This window comes from Lycorma delicatula, chromosome 11, assembly GCF_047948215.1.
Source record: "Lycorma delicatula isolate Av1 chromosome 11, ASM4794821v1, whole genome shotgun sequence".
NCBI lineage: Eukaryota > Metazoa > Arthropoda > Insecta > Hemiptera > Fulgoridae > Lycorma > Lycorma delicatula.
Window position 1 is genome coordinate 56,260,470 of NC_134465.1, and position 25,968 is coordinate 56,286,437.

Here is a 25,968-nt window from a genome sequence, read left to right on the forward strand (position 1 = left end):
TTATCCCACTAGGCTAGACCAGCCTTGTGGTTAACTCGATGATGAGTTAACCATTAGACCAGTGGTGGTTAACCCATCATAGCAAATCAGTTTAACAGTTGATTTACAAAGTTGAAGGTTCTGAAATAAAAAAATTAGTAAAAAGTTAGATGTTTTTATAAGGATCTGAATACTAGATAGTGGATACCTATATAAATTGTGGTTTATGTTCAATTAACCACATATCTCGGGAATGGTCGGTCTTCGTCTGTACAAGACTATACCTCATTTACATATCACCTTCATCTTATTGGGCTATGGAAGGATTGCTTATTTTTTACCAATTGAACAGATTGTAATGTACACATTAGGAAAAATAAGTTATACTAAAATACTAAATTGTATAGTAAAATTATTTCTAGATGTTCTTACTTACAAAAAAAAGTCCGGTAACATATTATAACGTTACAAAAACCACAAAATTTTTTAATATATAATTAAGAAGATTTATATTACTACTAATAATGCAATAATTTTCAAACAACCATTGCCGTTTTCAAACAACCGTTTAAAATTGTACCGCTGTAGTGTAGGAGCATAAGTAATATTCAGCGATTAGGCTACTTACCCGGAAAGTTTGTCGTCCACATGTGCGTAGTACATCCGTTTCGTCGTGAGCGTGTTCGCCGTTCGTCTGGAAGATGGTGAGTAGCACGTTCTTATTAATATTTTAATCAATTTACTTTTTATCCATCCCTCATTTTTCTGTTTATCTAATATAAAATTTCATACTACCGTACTACACTTTAGCAATTTTGTGAATTTCTTTTTGGTTATTGAATATTTTGATGCTGTAGGAAACGCCAAAAAGTAACCGTAAAGTGTAGTATGTAAACTTTTTACGTACAATATTGTGAGTTAGGGTTAGTAATGTTGGATAGCCGTTTTTTAAGAGCAATTTGTAGTTATTTTGCGGCTTAAAAGGTATTATTTAGCTTTACTCAACCGTTACAAGAATTTATTGTACCGTGTATGTACATAGATTACTTTTACTTAGTTGCGAATGGCAACAATAAAGTATTAAAATAATTCGTTGGGTTGGCCGTACATTGTTTTAAAGGTGATTTCTGTTATCGATGATAACGTATAATTCAGTTTTAAACTTTCGAGTCAGATTCGAATTTCTTGATTTTATCTTTTGACGTGTTGAAAAACTAACCTTGCTTTTGAATGCATGTTACTAGAACGCAAAACGTATTAGATGGAATTTCTGTTCTGTGCGGATTATTTGTGTGCATTAATAATGCTGGGGAACAAAAAATAATTTTTTTGTATTTTTCTCCGGAATTCAAATGACATCGGTTTTTCCACATCACGAAAGGTTTCCGAGAGACAGGAATTTATAATTTAAAACATTTTAGTACTTTCTGCATTCTTAACTACACAATATTCAAACATTTGGCTTTCCTAGAAAGTAAGAAATGTTGATTTTCTGCTATATTTCGCCTGGACCATCCCTCTTGATGGCCAACAATAATCGGCCAGCGTATTAACGATTCCATTTGCCTTGATACCCCTTTTCCATAGCTGAAATATGATTACAAACCAAATTTTTATAAGATGTTATAAGATCGTTAACAGTATCACTGTAATTTTTTGCATTTCGATTTCCCAAACAATTCTGAGTAATGTTTCCTACTCCAGTTCAATAGTTGCGCAAATTTTTTATAATGCATTACTGATCGTATTTGTAGAGCCACAAACATTCCTTCTTTAATTTTTGCATCACTAATTTTAAGAAACTAGTTGTGTTGCCCATGGACTTGACAAAACTCTTCATTAATCCTAGTTTGATATGTAAATGAAGTAGATTCACACATCTTTAGGATTAACACAATTGGCCATATTTCACATTTTCTATTCAGGAATGAGTGATTCACATCTATGCTATTGTTTTCTAATGACATTGTGTTTTCTGCTCCTATTAACCCATTCACACAAAAAAACAACAGTACCTTGTGTAACTAAGCTGCAGACTGAAAAAGTGCAATTACTTAAATCATTACAGATATTTAATTCAAACACTCCGTATTGAAGCTTTTCCAATATAAATAAAAGTTTTCATATATTTCTTTCATACTAACAGAGAGCTACAGGTACTGTTTGGTCCCAGACTTGCCATCCAAAATAAAGTTCATAATACTTTTTTACTAATAGAGTAAGGTTTCATCTTTGGGACTTGAGCCTTACGTCACCACATACATAACAAAAATTCTTACGATGATTTAAATAAACTAGGCATTTTGTAACTAATGACTAATTAAAAGAAATAAAGTTGTAAATGTGTAGTACACAATAATTCAGACAAACAAAGTACTCACATGACGTGTTTACTGGTTGACTATTATCTCACATGGCATCATTCTGATGAATGTGTGCTACACTAGATCACATTTGTACATGCCTATAAATGTCTGAACCTGCACAACAGTATCAACGCTACCCTATGAGTTAGCTCATTTGGTTCCATCACATTTACAACGCTCTAGGAGCTGTTACTTGACAATGGACAAATGGATGAAAATCATTTTAAAATATTTAGAAAAAATTAAAATAACAAAAAAACTCCATGCGATGGATTAATTCTGAATAAATTTGAAAACAGGCTAAAAACCTGCATTAAGTACACCTATTTGTACTCATGAGATAAAAATCATGTTGATCAGTCTAATTTAAGGTTTTTTTTTGTGAAAAGGTGATTTTGTTTAAAAGTCACATGTTTACTAGCTTAACTCGAAAGTTTAATTCGTAACTATTTAAGAATTACGAACACAAGCCTTTTAATTTTTTTAAGTTTATATTGTAATTAATGTTGAGATTTTGTTAATTATGTGAAACAATATTTTGTTAGAATTTATGCTGCTGATTATCTCCCCGTTTTCTTTTGTTTTAGTCTACACATAAGAAGAAGACCAGGAAATTAAGAGGTCACGTCAGCCATGGACATGGTAGAATAGGTATGTGTGAAGTGCAATTTGACTTCTGTTTCCATGTATTTAATTTATTTGATAAAATAGTAATGTTTTTCTGTGTTAATAAGTCAGCATAATAGATACATAATAGATCAGCATAGATACATAAGTCATAGCATATCTTATGCAGTCAGTTACATCATCTGACATTTTCATAGAGGTCTTATCTCTTGATTGGTTTGTAATTTATAATATTTAATGGTAATAGGATTGTGGAAGTTTTAAAAAATTATCACCACCAATTGGATTTATGCAGTTGTACATACCAAAAGTAGAATACACTTTTAGTTCATCATTTTCATATTCAGCTTACTAAATCTAGTGCTGTCTGTTAAAGTTCAGTTTTCGTTAGTGTAATGCTAAATGGATATGGCTATTTTAAAACATTAATATTTCAAAATTTAATTGGCAATAATATCCATATTGGTCAGATTCCTCTTTTCCAGACATTTTATTAATTACAGAATGGAGAGGATTATTATAGTATGTACAGTTAAGACTCGTCCCTGATTTTGATGAAATTTGAATATATTAATTAGAACATAGGTTAATTGTCATTCTTACAAGTGAAATTATTTTTTGGAAATTCCTTTCATCAGAGTTATATCCCTCAAAAGTTAAATACCTCACCAGGTAAGATGAGACTAAATTCGCTTAAGATTAAAATAATTAGGTTAAGCTTAAGGTGTGGCTTTTGGTAAATCTGCAATATATATTACTTACATAGTAAATAACTTGTTATTTAGTGGAATTTATTTGAATAGGTTTGGAAACTAATGATTCTGTGCATTGAACTTTATATATCAACATAATGCTCGCTTCACTCGCTAACCTCATGTAATAAACAATAAATGTAAAATTGGCCAATAGTTAGACTGAGTCCATAATTGTGTTCATTAAATAATTATTTAGTCTGAAAATAATGTACACTATACTTGTGTAGTTCTGAATTACAAGATTTTTGGTGACTGCTGTGTGATTTTAGAGGGACATAACTCAGGTGAAAGGTTCTGATGATTTTAATTTACTTACTGATTTATTAATAAATGTCAAATTTAATCATGTGTTGTCGAAACACATAATATAAATAAGATGTGTTGCCGAAACTGATGTAATATTATTGCACATATTAACTGTTTTTAAATTAGTTTTAGTTAAAAATATTTTAAGCTTCCAACCTTTGTTTTCTATGAAAAGTGATTGTATTACATATACGCATGACACATAATGTCAATAGTAAGATTACCGGTATTATATGTTTAAATAAATTAAAAAAAAATAGAACAAATTTCAATTGAATGAGTCATTTTTGAATAACTCTCATCTCAATGCTTTATTCTGAACGATTAGGAAACCTTGTATCTTATATGTGTGAAACTGTTGTCTTACTAGTGTTTTTACACTACTGCTCAAAAAGGAGTGTAATGTATTTAGGGTGTATGTATGTATATGAAATAAAATTATACTATATACAAAATTGTCACCCTCACGCTTTTTAATTGTCCTATATTAGTAATTATCTTATAATAAAGAACAATGTGTTTTTTTATTTTTAATGTTATCGCTTGTTAAAGTAATTACTTATTTTATGCCAAGTGATGAAAAGCAATTTGAGTAAGAGTACATCAAGGACTGTTTTGAATATCATATTACTTGCTGGAGAATTTAAAGTTGTATTCTTATTTTATTTCTGATGATTGTTTGTACTTCTGCTATATAAGTCATCTTGTTCTTACATGACTGTTGCATTATCATGATTGTGGTTGAATATTGCAATTACTTTTATCATCAGTTGTATGAATTTCAATGCTGTAGACACTTTTACACATACTAGTGTATTTTTTGTTACATGCCCTGAGGCATACCTTTTACACAATGCCTATCCCTTTAGTAATTCCAGCTAACAATTTTTGATCCTGAAAACTGCTTCCTACCCTTCCAGATCTATTTTTACATTTTATAATCTAGAAGTACTTTAATCAGACATTTTTTTCTTTTTAAAGTCAACCGGTAAGCTTTTTCCTCTGATTAAATGAATATTTTGATTCATTTTTAATTTGCTTTTTTAATCTTCTATATTCTTTTATCCGTGCTCAATTTAATTTAAATCTTACATCAAACTGTCAAAAAAGAACATGTTCTTTTGTGACGGGCAGTATGTTCAGATTTGTTTTTGTCCTCTTGCTTAAATGTAAACATCTGTCACCTTCTTTCTTTTTATTTGTTAATGAACTAACGGGTATTAATCATTGTTAGAATTATTAATTGTGTGTATTGGACACTTACCTTTAAAATGTTGAAGAAATAACAGTACTAAGGTCCTATATCTGTTCTAGGTAGACAGCATTTTTAATATATATATAAAAATGTGAACTTAACTAAAAGTATGAAATTATTGTAACATAATGTAACGATTAATTCAATGTAAATTTAAAGTAAATAAAGGAAGTGCTTAACAATACTTGGTTATTCGGCAATTACTTAATGTATAGAGTTTACACAACCAATGAATTACTCTGTGGCTGAAATTGCACACCTTCAGTCTTTCTTTTTCCAGTCATGTTTTGCAATTATATAAAAGTATACTTCATAAGTCACTACGAGTCATAATTACAAGTATGTATAAATTCGTTTCTGTTAAATGCTTCCTTATGTCCTTAGGTATTGGAATTCTTAATTTTATTTTGATTTAACTTTTTTTATTGTTCATATCATATCTCAATGTTGATACCATTTACTTGTTTAGTTGTTTGTTTTTACACTGGCAAGCTATTTAATGTCTGTACAAAAAAGGAGAATTGAACAAATTTATTCCTTTACTTATTGTCAGTATTTAAAATTCTTTAGGCCAACCAGTTTTTCTATCATTACAGTTTATTCTAGCTTCTTAATATTTCCATTAGTTTTATCTAACCCCATTTGACATGTTGAAATGATTTTTTTATGACTATAAATGTACCTCTTTTTATATATATCAAATACATCTCTTAACCATTTCAGTGCTAATCTATTTTAACTGTAAAACTATATTAAAGAATTTAAAAATAGAAATAACAAGAAGGTGTGCTACTTTAGTATGTGGTCTATTGCTCGACTGTTTTTAATGAAATTTAGAATATCCCTTTTTGAGGACCTAAGTTATTACAATTGAAATTATTCATCTGTAATGCCTTTCACCTGAGTTGTTGTCCCTCGTAAGTTACATAGTAGTCATAAAAAGCTTTTTACATCAGCACGTAAACAATTGTAATTTTCATTATATTCATTACTATTCATTATTTAGTTCTTACTATGGCCACTTGGTCTCTTTTCTCTCCTCTCGAACGACCAGCGTTCACATATGTTGCAACAATTGTATATTTTTTATTCTTTTTTATGAACATTAGGTATGTATTCAGTTGCGTTTAAAATATAATGTTTTCAACACCACATTGTAAAAAATAATTAATCCTCCCAATGGATGCATCATCAAATTACAGTCCACTAGAAACATGAATCTATATTATAAAATTTTAAACAAAACACTGGATGAAAATTACCGTTACAGTTGCTGTATGTAATACTTTTTGATCTGCGTACTGTTTTTAGACAAGTAGTACATAAAGTTAGTAGTACAAGTAGCACATTAAAGTTGGTGTGAAAAACAAATTGGAGTAAAAAATAAACAATAGAGTATCTTATTATGCATATATTATTTAAATGACAAACATATACACGTAATATTGAACACAGTTTAAGTATTCTATCATTGAAGATAAACTACAACTGCCCAGGCACAACCTCAACCTCTCTGTACGAGCGCTCAATCATAAATCACATATATATAAATTTTTTTTTTTTTTTCTGAAAATCTGTCCTTTCAAGACCCATTCTTCACTAATAATATGAATTTAAATATATTTAATTTAACTTAATCCACCAAAGTACACATATAAGACAAACCTTATTTGTATATTTATATAATTTTTTATGAAAGTACTAAAGAATCCCACATCATCAGTCATGAATAATATTTATAAAATTACATGTTAAACATAAAAATTGCGATTACATATATCAGAGTATATGAAGTCATTAAATTAAATAAAATAAAAACAAACATTGTATGTGGTCACAGTTTTAATCTTTTAATTCTTTCGTTTTATGTTTAATAAGTAATTTTATAAGTATTATGCGTGATTCCACAAAAGTACTTTCGTGAAAAATTATATAAATATACATATAAGGTAAGAGTTGTTTCTATCTGTACTTGGATGGATCAAGTTGAATTATATATATTTAAATATATATTTATATTTGTGTATTATAAATTAATATATGTATATGTTGATATATATGTTTATTATTTATTTAAAATTATGTGTGTAAACGTTAACAGCTTTAATGTTTCATGAATTAGGCATCCTCTGGTATTAAAATATATTGTTATTGATCAGGTAAACACAGAAAACATCCTGGTGGTAGAGGTAATGCTGGTGGTATGCATCATCACAGAATAAATTTTGATAAATATCATCCTGGTTATTTTGGTAAAGTAAGTAATTGACTTTTCATGTTTTTATGTAGCTTAATTTTTGCTTTCTCGTTTATATAGTTATACTTGGCTTGGTTAGATTATTCATTTTTTGCTTTAGTCCCTTAATCTTCTGTATTCTTGTACACATGCCTATGTTTCAAATGCCTTAAGCCTTCCTTTTTTCATTCTGTTGATACTGTATAAAGGAAAGTATGATAATCAGACCAAATATTGCATGTCAGGATTTTTAATTGCAAATCATAACATCTCATCCCCCCCTTCTAATGAAAAAACACAATTTTAACATTGAAAAGGATGTATTTATGTTGGTTTATATTTGCTTAACTGGATAGACCAATTTTGACATGATGATTTTTATGTGTGAGACATTGATGCTATTTAATCTTAATCACGTTTAATGAAGGCAAAAAGATGATTTGAACCTATGTATGAGTCTTGTATCTCAAAATTTTATCAAAGGGTAAGAAAATTTCTTCATATAATTTAATCCTATTAAGTAAATAAGACACTTTCTAATGCTCGTTGGTTTTATTAACCCCTCAGAAAAATGGGTGGGAGATAACAAAAATCCTTTTTTCTTTATTTTTTTGTTGTTTCTGGACTTGTACCGATTAGACAATTGGGCAATTTCATTCAGAGATGGGAATTTCCTTCAGACTATATTATTAACCAGTTATGAAACTTTGAACAATGACCCCTGAATTACAGGTCTTTGATAAAATTTAGTTTTGGTTAGAATTTATTAAGGGAATGGATAAAATTTAGTTTTGGTTAGAATTTATTAAGGGAATGGATATATGGTCAGCATGAGTCCTGTTTCTCAACATTTTACTTAGTAAAATAATTTTCTTGAAAATTTTTTTTTACTTTCATATTTGTATACTATTTATTTCATTTCGCCTTTCTCTTTTTTCTGCAAAAGTTATGTAATTGTTCCTTTTTTTTAATGTGGTTATGTTACCCAGGGAGAATTTTTTTTGAAACCATCAGATCTATGAATTTATTCCATCCTTCATTTCCCAATCTTGGGGTTGTGGGTGGACCCCTCTTATTGACTTGAGTGAGATATAATATGGTAAAATCCAACTTCTTTTTAATATTTTTTTAATTGCATGTCCTGGCTTTTATTTAAAATTCAATGATTTTGAAAATAATTCACTGAATTCATTCACTGTTTGTTTTTTCTAAGAAAATAATTTTTTAACTATTTAACTATTAATTATATATTTACATAACTTATATTTTAACTTTTAACTATTCTTAAATAATTATTTTTCATTGTGTTTTTTTGTTTTTCATTTAAAGGAATCTTTATTATTTTTCTTATAAATTTTTCATTATTGTTCGTAATCATTATGTTTTTCATAACATATCAAAGTGCAGAGTGGCTAGCTTAGCTGGTTAATGCTGGAGGTTGAAAGTTCAAGATCCAGCCTAACCAGTTATATTCATGTTAACTTATTCTTAATACCTTCCTTGATCATCATTTTGTTTGGAAGTAACTGCTCCTGGTGTTGTGATGTATAAGATTTAACAGATTACAGGTATATGAACAAGAGAGCTGCTTATGGGCCCTTATCTAAAAAAGCTGTACTAGATGACGGGGAAATCATATAAAGAATAATTTCTTCTACAAGAGGCCTTAATGATTTCAGTGCCATTTTTAATAAATTATCAAACACTATAAAACATTTTTTCATAAAACTAAAGAATTATCTTTTATAGAATCAATATTATTCTGTCAATGAATTTTTAAATAATACTAATTAAAAAGGAAAAAAATGTATATTTCCATATAATAAGTCTTACCAGGGTTTCGATTGTTCCTTTTAGGCAAAGAGGAAGAGATGTTTTCAAAAAGGCAGTTTATTTTATAATTCACAAACGAATGTGAACACAGTTTGTCGCAGTGATATATTAATTAATTAAATATTAACAGATTTTTAATGAAGTCAGGTAATTGTTGCATCGAAAATTGTATGACAGTTTTTAAAAAAAGTCATATCTTTATATTCTGTATAAATTCTATGGTTAGATAATTTTTGTTTCATAAGCGGTTGTGGAAACTTTTTGTGGATTGTGTTAATATATACCATAAAAAATTCTGTAGTTTATTAATCCTAATGGTATAATCAGTTTTTTTTTTTTAATTTTGGCACTAATAAAATGCATTAAAACTAAGTAAATGTTTGAAATCAAGTTGAAAATTTCCTTAGTAAATGAAATAATCATTTGTGGCAAAAATCTATTTACATATATAAAAAAAATAGTAGTCATGCAATGAAGGATTTATTTATTTCTATTTTTTTTTTCGTGTTGTATTTTTTCCGTTTTAATTTAGTGATATGATAAAAGTGTTGAGGCGGACTGATTAAATTTTTGATGATTGTCACTTTTACTAATTATTAATTTATACTATAATTAATATTAATACTACTTATATTAAATATTAACTAATTTTTACTATTAATTTATGTAGTAAAACCTAATAAAATAGTAAAGAACAATAAAACTTTTTTATAAGACTTATAAAAATAGATTAATCTTATTGATTTCTACTTATTTAAAGTTCTATTTCTTTTGAATTAAAATATTATAGATGGGATGAAAAATGTGTTTATGTAATGTGTCAGTGGTTTATTTTCACTTTAGTGGGAATTTTTGATGTGATGTATTGATAACTGGCATGCCGAAAATTACTTCTGAATATCATCTGTATGATCTTTTATTTCGCTCTCTTTGAAGTTTGGTTTGTATTTTGATTTTAGATGCTAGTTAGTTAGTTAGTTATCATTACAATTTTTATAGATTGCAGGCTTCTAATCAATTGTATATGACAGTTGCTCTTATTTAATATTTCATTTAAAGTATTATTTAATATAAAGTTTTTTTTTTCAAATTAAATTGCTTCTGCATGATATATTCATAAAATTAATTGTAATATTATTTTAATGTTGTTAAATATTTATTGTTTTACAGTTAGGTATGAGGAATTACCATTTACGTCGAAATCACTTTTTCTGCCCAATAATCAACCTTGATAAATTATGGACTCTTGTCAGTGAACAGACAAGACTTAAATATAAGAGTCATCCTGAGGGTAAAGCACCTGTTATTGATGTTGTGAAAGCTGTAAGTAATAGTAAGCCAGTTAAAATATAATATGATAAATATAATTAATTATTTTTCTCTCATCTATGTTTATATTCAAATTAGTGATGTATAGATTATAAATACTCTGGTTTCCATGCTGGACATGATCCAAAAGATTGAATACTAAATTGTGGATACTGGTGTTCTTTGATGGGTGGGTTTCAGTTAACCACACATCTTAGGAATGGTCGACCTGAGACTACAAGACTATACTTCACTTACATTCATACATGTCATCCTCTGAAGTAGTAGTATCTTGTGGTGGTTCTGTAGGCTAAACAGAAAAAGAAAGGAAGGACATGAACCACTGTAATATTAATTACTGATAATATAGATAAATAATCAATAATTTATTAAAACTAGTACAAAAAAATTAATCAGATTGCTTTCTTTTTTCTTTTGACCCTGTTGACTACTTTCACAGAGATTTCGCTTCAAGAATGGCTTTATACAAATCAATAAAAACTATAATTAAAATGTTTTAAAATTATAAAGATTGGTTCTTACTATCTCAAATCATTAAAATAACACGAATTATTCTGCTGTTAAAGTAATGAAACTATTGTTATATTTAAATTTTTAATGTATAAAATATTCAGTTAACATATTTTAGCAATTTTTTGCATGAATTTTTCTTATGTTCTCCATCCTTTTTAATTTGTTACCTTTACTAAATAAAATAATTATACTAATGTATTATTATGGTAATTCTATCAATATATTTACTCATGGTCAGCATTCTTTTCATAATTTTGCTCTAATGAACTTTAAAATAAAATTTCTAATTTTTCCTTATTTTAACATAAGGATCTTTACCAATAAATCCTCTCAGATTTTTTCTCATGTTTATTATTACCGTTTCTTTACTTGTCTTATGTAGTTATTACTTTGGTCTCAAATTCTTCCTTGTGTTCATTTATTGCTTCTTGCGTGATATTATTGAAAACTAACTGGTATTTTTGTATCTTTGTAAACCATAACTTTCTTTTTTTAGTTATTAAGTCTTAGCAATATACTGCATTAATAATATGCTGAAACGTGGATTAGAATATATAATTCATTTATGTAAATGTAGATTAAATGTGTTTATAATAATAGCAATAAAATAAACCATGGGTTTGTAAATCCCTCCTTTTTCTTTTTTTGTTAATATTTAATTGTTTAACCTGTATTTGGCTACTACTATTTGAGTTCAGTGACGTTTATTTCTTGTGGTGGCATTATTAGTCACAATTAAAACATATATTTGTTTAAATGTATTTTGTACTAGTGCTGGAGCTGTTTGGAATGTATTTTTAATTCCTGTTTAAAGATAAATTTAGTAAAAATTATGTGAACAATTAATTTCTTTTGCGTACTTTTAAATTGATATGATGATAACAAAGTGACGGGCGGACTGAACATTAAATTGTTGATAGTCACTTTTCTGATCAATTCACTTGACAGAGGAAATTAATCACTACTAGCAAAATGTGGACTATGCAACGTTGTTTAGATATGGTGATAGGTTGAATTGATTTGGTAAAATTCTCCAGTGGTTTTGTTCTTATTTTGTGTCTATAATATACAAAATGCTTCTCTGGGATGTTCCAAGTGTAGAATTAATAGATCATGAAGGGTATCAGTTAACTGTTATACCTATTGTCTTTTAAATTCACTAACCATCACCAATTTAATTTCTGTATTGTATTTCTATACACTATGCTTAATATTTTGTTGTGAATTATAACAAACAGATTTCTTTAACATTCAGTGAGGTTTCTTTATTTTGACGCTATTATTTAATTACAATTAAAACATCTTGTTCAAATATGCTTTCTACAAGCCCTGCAGCTGTTTGGAATATATTCTATATTTCTGTTTTAAGATAAAAATTAAGTAAAAATTATTATGTGAACAATTAATTTCTTTTGCATACTTTTAAATTGAGGAGCTGTTTGGAATATATTCTATATTTCTGTTTTAAGATAAAAATTAAGTAAAAATTATTATGTGAACAATTAATTTCTTTTGCATACTTTTAAATTGATATGATGATAACAAAGTGACGGGCGGACTGAACATTAAATTGTTGATAGTCACTTTTCTGATCAATTCACTTGACAGAGGAAATTAATCACTACTAGCAAAATGTGGACTATGCAGTGTTTAAATATGCTGATTATTTGAATTCATTTGGTAAAATTCTCCAGCTCTTTTGTTTTTATTTTGTATCTGTAATATCCAAATTGCTTCCCTGGTGTGTTCCAGGTGTAGAATTAACAGTTCATGAAGGATAGCAATTAACTGTCATACCTATTGTCTTTTAAATTCACTAATCATTGTAAATTTAATTTCTGTGTTGTATTTCTATACACTATGTTTGTATTTTGTTGTATTTCTATATACTATTTTGTTGTGAATTATAGCAAACAGATTTTGTCTAACATTCAGTGAAGTTTATTTCTTTTGATGCTATTATTAATCAGAATTAAAACATAAATTTGTTTAATTGTAATATATTTTATATTCGTGTTTGAAGATAAATAAAAATTATGTGAACAATTAATTTGTTACGCATACTTTTAAATTGATATGATGATAGCAAAGTGACGGGCGGACTGAACATTAAATTGTTGAGTGTCACTTTTCTGATCGATTCACTTGACTGAGGATATTGTCACTACTAGCAAAATGTGGGTTATGTAACGTTGTTTAGATATGGTAATTGGTTGAATTGATTTGGTTAAATTCTCCTGCGGTTTTGTTCTTATTCTGTGTCTATAATATTCAGAATGCTTCTCTGGGATGTTCAAAGTGTAGAATTAATAGAACATGAAGGGTAGCAGTTAACTGTTATACCTATTGTCTTTTAAATTCACTAACCATCATCAATTTAATTTCTGTATTGTATTTGTATGCGCTATGCGTAATATTTTGTTGTAAATTATAACAAACAGATTTCTTTAACATTCAGTGAAGTTTATTTCTTTTGATACTATTATTAATCACAATTAAAACATCTTGTTCAAATGTGCTTTCTACAAGCGCTTGAGCTGTTTGGAATATATTCTATATTTCTGTTTAAAGATAAATAATTAAGTAAAAATTATTATGTGAACAATTAATTTCTTTTGTGTACTTTTAAATTGATATGATGATAACAAAGTGACGGGCGGACTGAACATTAAATTGTTGATAGTCACTTTTCTGATCAATTCACTTGACGGAGGAAATTAATCACTACTAGCAAAATGTGGATTATGCAATGTTTAAATGTGGTAATTATTTGAATTCATTTGGTAAAATTCTCCAGCTGTTTTGTACTTATTTTGTGTCTATAATATACAAAATGCTAACCTGGATTGTTCTAGGTGTAGAATTAACAGATCATGAAGGGTAGCAGTTAACTGTTTGCTATTGCTAGGCTATTACCTCTTGTTCTCTATTGTTATAGGTTAGTTACCTATTGCCTTTTTAATTCATTAACCATCATAAATTTAATTTCTGTATCGTATTTCTGCATACTGTTATTTTGTTGTAAATTTTTAATATTAATTTTCTTATATGTAAATATTGAGATAGAATTTCTGTATTTACGTCTTAACTGATTAAATTCACTGAAATCTGTATTGTAGACTTATATAATTAACTAATTAAATTCACTGAAATCTAGCTTTTCAATATTCTAAAACCAAATTGTATGTCATATTTATTCATCTACATATATTTGTTATTAGTGAAGATGACATAAAAATTGACCATTACACAAAATAATCTTTTTTTTGTGGCAAGTCAATTGGATTGCATTAATTTTTGATTTACTTTATAATTTGGTAAATTGACGTATATAAAGATATTCTATAAATCATTTACATAAGTGACATTTAATTATCATTTTGCTAACTACTATGGCCTGCTATCGTGTGTATGTTATTGTTTTGCTCAGCCAGGCTTATTGTGATTATTTCTATAGACTTGTTAGAGATGCCTTCTTAATTTTTGTATATCACTCCAGTTGAGTTTTTATTAAGAGTTATAAAGCTTAAAATTTTCAGACTTAAGCCTTAATGATGTGACTGGACTGGAAGCCTGGGCATTTTTGAGGTGTAAAAGAAATTATTATAAGTTAGTGCATATACATAACTTATATTTTATATATCCTTTTTTTAACCTCTGGGACCACTGGTAGGTATTGCTTCAGAGGATGAGATGAATGACAATTTTTGAAGCGTGTGAAAATGCCATGTCTGGCCATCTTATATCACTTGAAGATAAAAATATTTGTAATAGATTACTTACCAAGAAAATTGTCACCATCTAAATTTCCTTCAAATTTCATAAAAACAAAAAAAATTGCAGCGGCGCATAGTACTAGTCAATAAACATACAAAATTATAATCACTACACATTATGATATTTTATACTGCCTAAAAGATAAAATTTCACACTTTATAATGACAAAAAATCAAAAATGTATAATTAATGTAAAATACACATTTTTGAAACTAATTCATTTTTCAGTATTTTTTCACACAAATAATCAATCATAAAATAAACCTATGAGAGAAATGTTATCTTAATATTTATTATTCATTTAATTTTATAAGTTCTCTGACGTAGTTTCTAAGTATATTTACATTAGTTTTGTTAAGCTTTTTTTTTTTACACACAGTAATTACCCCTAGTGTGGTACTATTTGAAGCAAGTACATAAGTACAACGGAACTGAACAGTCAGGGCACCACCAACTTGTTTCTTTTCTTCTAGTCTTGCCTGTTGAAGCTTTTATTTCTCTGAGCATATTTTGCAGCCTCGAGTTGGTTGACTTTTCAGTTGCGGGGATTTTGTCTGGAAAATTGTATCCTGATAGTCGGTTTGAGGCAATTGCAATGGCAGTTTCAACCTGACAAAGAGCTGCACTTTTTTTTGCTAAATCAGTGCCTACTTGTAATAAAAAATCTCTAAGGCTGCATTTATTCTTTTGAAATGGTGTCTTCTTGTGGCACAATAAAAGATATAAGCATTTGTCAGTCGTAGTAAACAGATGAAAGAAAAGTCTTTTCCACCACTTCATCTGTTTACATTTGAATGAAATATCAATTTTAATATGAAAAAACTGATCAAACCTATCAACACCACTTTTATAATCATTATACTCGCATATAGCATCAGACTTTGACTTCATTATTTCTTTCCCTTTTATTTTTACAGTGATGGCAGTTGTCATTTGGCATTGTGCAGAAAGCGCAATAACATCTCTTCTATCCTTCCATTTTACACGCAATAAATGTTTTCTTCTCATGAATGTTTTAATTTTTTTTAGGTTTTTAGATATTACATTTTCTTTTGGCTACTCTCTCTATTTGGCATGCAGTTGCCAATAGTGGCAGTTTTGTTTTTCCATAAGAAATCAAAGATGGCGGGAGGTAAATAAAAGCTATCCATAAAAACACAATGACCCTTGATTAGGTACTTTTACAATAATCTCTGAAAGAGAGGAATAATTGCATTGTCTTCTGGGTTTTACCAATATACACCTCTATATTCAGTACATAGGCTGTTGCTGCATTGTTAAAATGAACAGTTTTATTCCATATTTATCAGGTTTATTTTTTATAAAAATATGAAAATAAATCCTGCCTCTAAACCCACAGATACCTTCATCAGCAGTTAGATTTCTATAAGGAGAGAATGAATTGGGAAAAGCTACAAGTAAATGGTCTAAATAAGGCCGAATTTTGTGAAGTGGATCATGGCCAGGTTGATCTCATCGTATGTAATATGTAAATTTGATAAAATAGCTTTGAATCTATTTCTGGGCATAACAGACCCTGGAAACGAAATAGAACTAATAGTAGCCTAGTAATCTCTAATTCTGGGTTTTTTCATATAACACATTTGAAGATCAATTGAAAAAATAAGTAAACTCCATGCATTTTCACAGCAGTCGTTACGCTCCTTCCACTGTTTTTAGTTTATTGGTTTATCTATAAGAGATTTTGCATATTTATTTGTCTCTTGTTTGATATGTTTTTCAATATTTTCTGTAAAAAAATTTAGAAAATACATTAGGGATGTAAATGTTTCATCTAAAAGTACAGTACCTCCACATATCGCTTCAAAATTAGGTAAAGTCGGTAATCATCATCAAATGGTTAGCCTAAATCTGTATGCCAATTTTGTTTTTTTCTTAGCATTAGTATCTCTTTTCTTCTGCTTATTAGTAGGCCAAGTAGTTATAGGAGAAGTAATTATTTGTGGTTGGGGGCAGTGGAAGGGCCAGGTTGAGAAATAATATCAGTCCTAACCTTCATTTCATCTTCATCATCAGATGAAGTAATCAGGTTGATATCGAAGTCTGGGTCTATTTTCATCAAACTCATAAATTTCAATAACTGAATCAAAATAAAACTTGCCTATTTTCTCGGATTGAGTATCAAAACTTTTATTTTGCTGATTTACTTAACTATCACACCTGAAAATATCAGAATCAGATACATCCTGTAAAACATCGTCAGAACGATTTATCTGGTAAATCACATTTATTTACAATAAAAAAACACTACACACAATGTAAAATGTTAAAATAAAAATAAAAGAACAGAAAAGAAACCAGAAAACAAATCAAAGCTTGTAAACAATGCCAAGTAACCTTACATTTTATAACCCAAAGTGCTCTTGAACATGAGGTCTTGTTTTTATTAACTAAAACATCCGCTAGATAGCATTGAAATTCATATTGAATCATTATAATAAACTACTGAAAGAGTCTAAAGAGCCCTAGCCACAAGTATAAGCCCATCACTGTTTACTATGCATTTAAATGTTGCAGCCCGACATATACTCTGGCTCCGGTATTACGAATGAAATAACCTGCTGTCGTATACTTGGGCTTAGACCTTACTAACTTTTAAAGGCATTAGTATTAGAAGTCCAGATAGAAAACCATTAATAAAAAGTAAATGAAGAGCTTATAGGTGGTAAATTAGAAAGTAGGACTGTACAAAGGAGAATAATTACATAATGCATCTTATAAAATAAATTTAGATTAGAGGATGTAAAATAAAATAATATGATAAGATTAGTTTATAAAATCCATAATAAAAGCAGAACTTTAAATAGCTATCTGTTTTAAGCAAAATAAAGTATTAGCAGTACATGATTGAGCAAGTTTTTTCTTCCTTAGTACTAAAATGTTGTTTTTATATAACTATACAGGTTACCCATAAAGGGCTTACCCTTTATGCCATCCATTACCAACCTTTTTCAATAAGGTGCCACTTTTCAAGCATTGAATCTTAAAAGTGCCACTTTCATGATCAAATTCTTTCCACCTTCTATCTTTACTTTATCTTTATAAGGTTATGTCTTCACTTGCACCTTATGTGATAATTTTCTTAATAGACTTATTTTTTTTAAATATTACCCTAAATATCACATCTGGCAACAACAAATAATGAAAAAATTAAAGGAAAAACTTTTCTGTTTAAATAACTTTTATTTAGATGGTTGTGGATACACAGGTAACATATTTCATATTAGATATTTTTTAATTTGATACTTCTACGAAGTATTAATATTTTCATTGGTAATATACCAATGATGGGTGGTAACCACCCATCAGAACCCTTGGTGCTGAATTAATTTTTAAAATATTTCAAGTTTTATAATGAAAAATAAATAAATAAAACAATAAAAATTAAAAAACCTTACCTTATGTCAGGAAAAAGATGACCAAAAACATTAAATTTTAACTTTCTGAGCAAAAAACACAGAACTATCACTCTGATGATAATCACTTTCAAATTCACTCAATTCGGAATATTCATCTTCCGTTTCATGTGCATTTACAGCTCCTATAAGTTCCTCTTTCATAAGGAAGTGCTTACCACTAATAGAAGCCATTTTGACTACCTCTGGTACTCCCAGTCAACATGTGGAAGGAGCAGCTGACCTCCATGCTTGTTGCATTGATCTACATATTTTTTCTCAGAGAGCAGCAGAATTCAGATAGACACTTGAAACAAGGTTTGTTGTATTCATAGATGCTGTCTGCCAAGTTTCATTGAGGTACCTCTTTTTATCAGTTTGTATTTACATGAGGTTGCGTTTGGAATATTTCAAGTTTTGCAGTTAAAAGATTAACGTACTTCTAAAAATTTAATGTTGACCAATGATGAATTTTGATTTTATTTTGTTTTGTATATTTCATCTTAATGGTTGCATTTCTTTTATTACTTTAGTTTTAATCTTATTATTATAATAGTTTTCATCTTAGGTTTAAACCTTATTTTAATAATATTTTTGATATTTGAGAAAGGGCATTTTTTTGTTGTAATTTTGTTCTGGGCAATGATAATGTGAAAGTGTTTTTTGGCCATAAAAAAATTGGTCTAAAAATTCTTAATATTAAAATTTTCATTGATACAACAAACAAAAGTTAATTCAGCAATGTCAGTATTATCAGTGCTCTCATAAACAGCTAAATTATTTACCCGAGGCTAATGCAGGCAAAATTTTCCTATTAACATTCACAGCCAGGTCATCTATGCGACGCATCACCGTATTTTCCAAAAGAGCAATTTGTTCCACCATTTTTTTTCATTTTCATGGAAGTGATATTAATGGACTAGTTTTGATCATTTCTGCCCTATCACAGAAAGGTTTCATTTTTTGCACTAGATGAAAGAAATTTCTTCAGATGTTTGACCATTGATGTGCTAATTTTCTTTTCATTTCTTTTTTTTTTGTTAACAAATTCCGTCCTCAAAATTAACTGAGACGATACATTTCATTAAAATTGTCATTGTTTTGCTTGAAATGTTGCTCCAAGTTAAATGATTTGGGTGCTGCTACACTAGCATCACAATGAAACAAACTGGTTTCGATGTATTTTGATCAGTTTACAAACTGCCCACGCATTATTGAATTCATAAAGAGCAATGATATTTTTCATATATTCATTTTGAAGTAAATGGCTTGCTTAAGTACTTAATACAAGAAAAATTTAAACAACATGCACAAAAATAAAAGTAAAATTCATGTAATTGTGTGATTTGAGATCGGACTTCTTACAACTACTGTGCAGGTTATCCAAGACAATGACGAGTTGTCATGGCTATTGGGTAACCCGTATTACTGGTGCCACTATAAAGCAATGCAAGTATAACAATCCAAAGGAAATAAAAATTATAAATATTGGCAACTTTTAAGTGTTAACTTTATAATCAATCTCAACCAAAGAGTGTTAATATTAAATTTAGTCTGAATACTCATATTTTCTATTGAAAACAAAGTAATTATTGAAGAGTATTAGTTATTGTTTCGGTTATGTTTTCAAATTATGGCAGATGTTATTTTTTTGTCCAAAGTTGACTTTCCAAAAGTGTTCTTATTCCTATGTCCTCTGTGTGCCAGAAGTGGCACGTGTGTCGCGAGTTGGCCACAGATGTTGTGTGCAATACAAAATTACTTCTTTATATTTATATCAGAATATTTTCAGCTATGTGCAGATTATTTGGATTAATCAAGAACACTTAAAAGTTTACCTGTGTGTGTATTGCTCAAAACATTTTTACAGAAGTAAGAATAAAAACAAAGCATTCCATTTTTAATGTTACGTACAGTACATCTCAAGAAAGGAATCATTTTATGTAGTTTTCGTACTTGAACACTTGTTGATAAGAAAATATGTATTCAGTTATTAATTTTCTATTATTTTGTCTGATTTAATTCAGGGTTACTACAAAGTCCTTGGCAAGGGTCGTATTCCAAATCAACCAGTTATTGTTAAAGCTAAGTTTTTCTCAAAGAGTGCTGAAGAGAAAATTAAGGCTGTTGGTGGATGCTGTGTACTTCAAGCTTAAATTTAATGATTGGTTGATGTATTAATAAAAGTCTTTATAAAAATTGTTAATTATTTTTTAATTAAATATCCTATTTCCACTAATATATTATTTTAGATGCCTGTAATTTGTACTTATATTTAACCTTTTCCCATCACAATGCTCCGCGCTTCTTAGCGCTCCGCAAAAATAGTTGGTATCTGATTGCCTCTCTTCATAGTCTTATGCTACCCTCTTGTGAAAAAATTTTCAAAAAATTACAGTATATTAACGAGATTTAACAGATTCTGACAAAAAAAAAAACCTTACGATTGGATATTTTTTATGCCTGTAACAACAAAAAAATTGAAACCGTACAAAAATTACGATAATTTAATTGCAGAATTTTTTTTGCGCATTTCTACCGCGTTTTTTATTAGCGAAATTTTTTTATTTATTTGTGTTTATGAAACATAGTTTGCTGATTAAAAAAAACACTTTCAAGCAAATCGGTTGAAAGTTGGGCAAAATATGATGAAAAACCCGTGTCATAAATTACAGATTAATTAGCATATCAGTTTCGAGAAATTTTTATAGTTATTTATTTTTTCTTAGCGTTACATATAATGTAAAATTTATTTAAAAAATTATATGACTTCCTTAGAGCATTTATTACGTAAAAAAACTTTTTTTACAACAGAGTATTGCTGTTACACGCCCGGGGGGGGGGCAATAGAGTTCATGAAACGCATAATAATTACCCCAGTAATTACAAGCTATTCGGTACAAACAACAGGTATTTTTTATGTTACTATGCATATAAAATCGTAATATATATTATATATATATATATATATAATATATAAAATAAGAAATTACGAGCGCGCACTAGTTTTTACACCAACATATAAATCGCAATATGGGAGATTCCCCAAAAAAACAAAAGAATGAAATAGATGACAAATAATGAATAACCTTAACAAATAAAATGAAGTAATAAATTTATAAATAAAAAGCTCTTACCGAGAGATTGGCCGACCTCTCTTACGAGGAGCGGATTTAGCCAAAAGGTCGGGATTCTTTACAAATGCACCTGGTTCCGGACCCGTAAAAGGCAAACTGTTTAGTGTGTCATATTTACACCTATCAGTACAAACTAACCAGGGATTTCCAAGAACCGGCAGACGACCTTCGTCATCTGTAACTGTTTCGTCATTTTGGGCCCGGTCAGTTGGATTTTCTTGTAACTCCGCCGTGTCAAGTTCCTCATCTTGGAGAGGAAAATCAACAGCTGGTTGCATTTCAACATCCAACTGCACTGGAGAACGATAATGGATTTCATGAAATATATTACCGTTTCCTTCAGCATGTGGATGTAGAACTGAACCGGCTACATTTATTTTCTGTTCCGTGTCAGTATCACTAATCGAATGACCTGGATCATCATCGTCGCTACTAAAATTCAGGAGATGCGGTTCCGAAAAATCGTTACTCCTAATTTCAGTATTTTTGATGTCCAAGCCCTCAAGGTCGTCACTGTCATTTTCGTCATAATCTGAAAGTCCTTCGTCAAGAGCAAACCTAATTAATCTGTTCGTCATTCAGTCTCGATAAAAAAAAAAAATTACGGCAAATAAAAAAAAATCACAAATTTAAAAAAAACGCCAATATGTGAAAAAAATCGCACTGAATAAAAAAAAAACGATGTAATTTTGAAAAAAATTATGAAATAATATATTACCAACGGAACGCCGGTTTGCGATAGTAAGTTACTTGCTGCAGTTCACTCACACAATAAAGTAACATATGTTAGTATAAAGAAAGAGATTCAGTAAAAACTACGTTTTATAAAAATCCCCTCCACTTAAAAGGCTATTCAGATTGACAAAAAACTATTTTTACTGTATACTGTTATTCATTACGAATCGGTATGTGTTTCATTGATGCCGATATCTTTTGTCAGGAAAGATTTATTAGACCTCAAATAAAACACATTTATGACCACAAATTACTTTTTTTTTGTGTGTGCCGTACAACATAACTTATTATGTGTTTCAATACATCGTTATGTTGCTAATATAATAATCTAGTTTTGTAAATAAATAAATTCGTAACCCTCATAGCAATTATAATACACCAGTCACACACACAAGCACATTTCTGAGAAAAAAATTGTCATATTCTTTCTTGTCCAAATAAAACATTTTAATTCGTATAACCATAGTTCAAAGTGTATAATAAAACTGATTTCTTTGTGAATATAAAAAAATATAACCGACTTAGATCCCATATAAAATGATTTTGTAACAGCGTTTTAAAACTGTCACCGCACAGAGCCACTTTACTGGCTTCCTGATCTGAAAAGGTTAAGCATATTATCAAAGCGTAATAATTCTAAAGTTTCTTAATGTACAAGGGTAGGGTATTTATTTATTTTTAGTAAATAAGATGGTTAAATGAGTAAGTGAATAAGTAAAAAATAGTATATTTTTTAAATTTTAATCCTTATGGATAAAAAAGGGAATTGCCTCAGCATTAGCTTCAAAGAATCAGTGAAAGCACAGTAAAATGTTAATAAAAACAATGTCATTGGTATATAAATAAAACAATTCAAATATAATGTAATAATAATAACAATGTAATACAAATATTCATGTAAAATGGAATGCAAAAATTCTAGTTTATGTTTTTCAATTTACAATCTACAGTAATAGTTTTGAAAAAGATGATCGTTTTATTTTAAATAAATTAATGAGAAGATTTCTTAGGTGGTTCAATAATTTAAAAAAAAAATGTTCTAAATAATGAAGCGTAATAAAGCCCTTTCTTATAAGTTTAAGAATAGAAATTTGCTATGTAAAATCACTGTATTGTCTAGTTTGTTGAGGTGGATATTGTTACTTTACGATTTTATTTTTTGTGAAACTAGCAAAATCTGACTAATACATTGTAAATGAATATCCAAATCCCCAGAATTCCATCAAAGATAATGTAATGTAGAATAAGGAGTAGTTAGTAGAATGGATGATTGTTCCTAAGTGGACTGAAATAAAGCAGACTATTTTTCCCAAAGGAGTACTGTTTTTGTTTATAGACAGTATGCATATGTCTTAATACAATCTTGAAATAACAGTGTATCATTCCTGGCTCACACCTCAACTGAAAACCTTCTTTTATGAGGGCATCAGGAAGCTTGTGCAACGATGGTGGACCAAGTGTGTTAAGAATGCAAGGGGACTATGTTGAAAAATTATGTACATGTAAGTTTCCTATTTGTATTGCAATAAAATTTATAACTACATTGCGGATAATAATTGGCTTACCTTCGTATTTACAAACATTTTTAATAGAGCGATACATTATTACACAGAATAAAGAAAAATTAGATGCAGAAATAGATGTAATAGTATTTCAGTAAAAAATTGATATAACACCTCATTAATTGATAATATTAATAAAAAACAAAAATTGAAACCTAGTAATAGAACAATGTTGATATACCTATAAATAATAAATGTGTTGATGACAATATTTGTATAAAATATTCTTCCTATAGTAATATTGAAAATTATCAATGTTTATAATTATGAAAAATATAAACCAGCACTTAAACCATACAACCATATAATAAAACATTTGAAATTCCATAGTGATGATAGTGATCCTAATTTGTGTGGTGTCTATAAAATAATTGTAACAAAATTTATATTGGGAAAACTAATAGATCATTTAGGGCAAGGTTTACTGAACATCTTATAAAAACAAATTAGGTTTCTCTAAATCTTGACAGACCATTTAATAGTCAATAACATTTAATCACAGATGGATACAAATTTAAAAATAAATTGAAATTACAAAAAATGTGATGATAGCAATAAAAAAAAAGACATTTTAGACAATTATACAGGGCGTTTCATAATGTTCTTTGAAGTTTAGAAAATTCATTAACAAAAAACTATTTCACTCAAAAGAATAAAACAACTACTGTACGCAAGAGTACTTCAAATAGTTTTTTCCACATATACTAGGCAATTGGTAAACCATTTGCTTCCTAGGCGTTGACAGTATGAAAATGGCTGCCACAGGAAGCGAGAAGTCGTTGTGTGTTAGAATTTCACTTGTCAAATTCAGTAATTTCTGTGCAACGTGCGTTTCGGTTGAAATTTCATAAGGAGCCACCAAGTGACAATTCAATTCGTGCATGGTATAAACAATTCAGTGAAACTGGTTGCTTGTGCAAGCAAAAATCCACTGGTCGTACATCAACCTCAGAAGTCAATGTCGAACGTGTGTGTGCAAGTTTCATTCTCAGCCCGTCAAAATCGACTGCGGCTGCAGGCAGAGAATTACGAATTCTGAAAACAACAGTGTGGAGAGTTCTCCGTAAACGTTTATTATGCAAACCGTACCATCTTCAATTAATCCAGCATCTTTCTGTTGGAGATAAAACACGTAGGCTAGACTTTTGTCTACAGTTACAGGAAAAGATGTTAGATGAAGGTTTTGTAAACAAGATAATTTTCAGTGATGAAGCCACTTTCCATATTAGCGGCAAAGTAAACCGTCATAATGTGCAAGTTTGGCGAACTGAAAACCCACATGCTTATGTGGAACACTTTCCGGATTCTTCGAAAGTAAATGTTTTTTGTGCGATCTCTCGTGAGGCAGTGTATGGGCCGTTCTTTTTTATGGAAACGACAGTAACCGGCATAATATATCTGGATATGTTACAATTATGGCTTATGCCTCAGCTACTAAACGACTTCATTCTACAGCAAGATGGTTGTCCTGCCCATTTTCATAACGAGGTTTGACAGTACCTTAACACAACATTACCTCGGCGCTGGATAGGACGTGCGTCTGAAGAAGACATGCTGTGGCCACCAAGATCACCAGACCTCACGCCATGTGATTTCTTTCTCTGGGGTTACGTGAAAGATAAGGTATTTATCCCACCAATGCTGCACGATATCGCTGAGCTAAAGGATTGCATAATCAATGCAATCAACTCTATCGAAAATGACATGATAGAACGAGTTTGGCAAAAGCTAGACTTTTGTGTTGATGTGTGTCGTGTCACCAGAGGAGCACATATTGAACATTTACAGATTTTAAGAAAAACTGTTGAGCCTTTTTTTGTACTGAATTTTTGTAACTCCTAAGAACATTATAAACGGCCTGTATATACAAATATGGACAAAACTTAACTTACTTAATGTACAGACAGTTTGATAATGATTCTCTTATCAAAACTTACATAGAAGCAGCACTTTTGTAATAAAGTAAAAATTAAAATAATGTTAGTACAGTACTATATGAGTGGCTGGCCAAGCAATATTTCATTTTAATTTTTTTATTTTATAAAATTTTTGCCTGCATCTTAAAATATGACACTTTTTTTTTCTTTTTTAATTTTAATGATTTACTGACGATTAGGGGAACTCCCAAAAGCACTCTTAATA

General features: G+C 29.2%; 1 protein-coding gene across 1 annotated transcript; it reads left to right on the top strand.

Moving 5' to 3' along the window:
* The first annotated feature begins 602 nt into the window (after nt 1-602).
* On the top strand, nt 603-20,598 carry RpL27A (ribosomal protein L27A). The gene is made up of 5 exons (XM_075378688.1): nt 603-683; nt 2,933-2,996; nt 7,448-7,545; nt 10,528-10,680; nt 20,420-20,598. The coding sequence occupies exons 1-5, from the start codon at nt 681-683 to the stop codon at nt 20,546-20,548; spliced, it is 447 nt and encodes a 148-aa protein (XP_075234803.1). The 5' UTR covers nt 603-680; the 3' UTR covers nt 20,549-20,598.
* Nucleotides 20,599-25,968: the final 5,370 nt, after the last annotated feature.

Coding starts and splice junctions, on each gene's coding strand:
- RpL27A (XM_075378688.1), top strand. Junction 7,546..10,527: donor ATCCTGGTTATTTTGGTAAA/GTAAGTAATTGA, acceptor ATTGTTTTACAG/TTAGGTATGAGGAATTACCA. Junction 10,681..20,419: donor TTATTGATGTTGTGAAAGCT/GTAAGTAATAGT, acceptor GATTTAATTCAG/GGTTACTACAAAGTCCTTGG.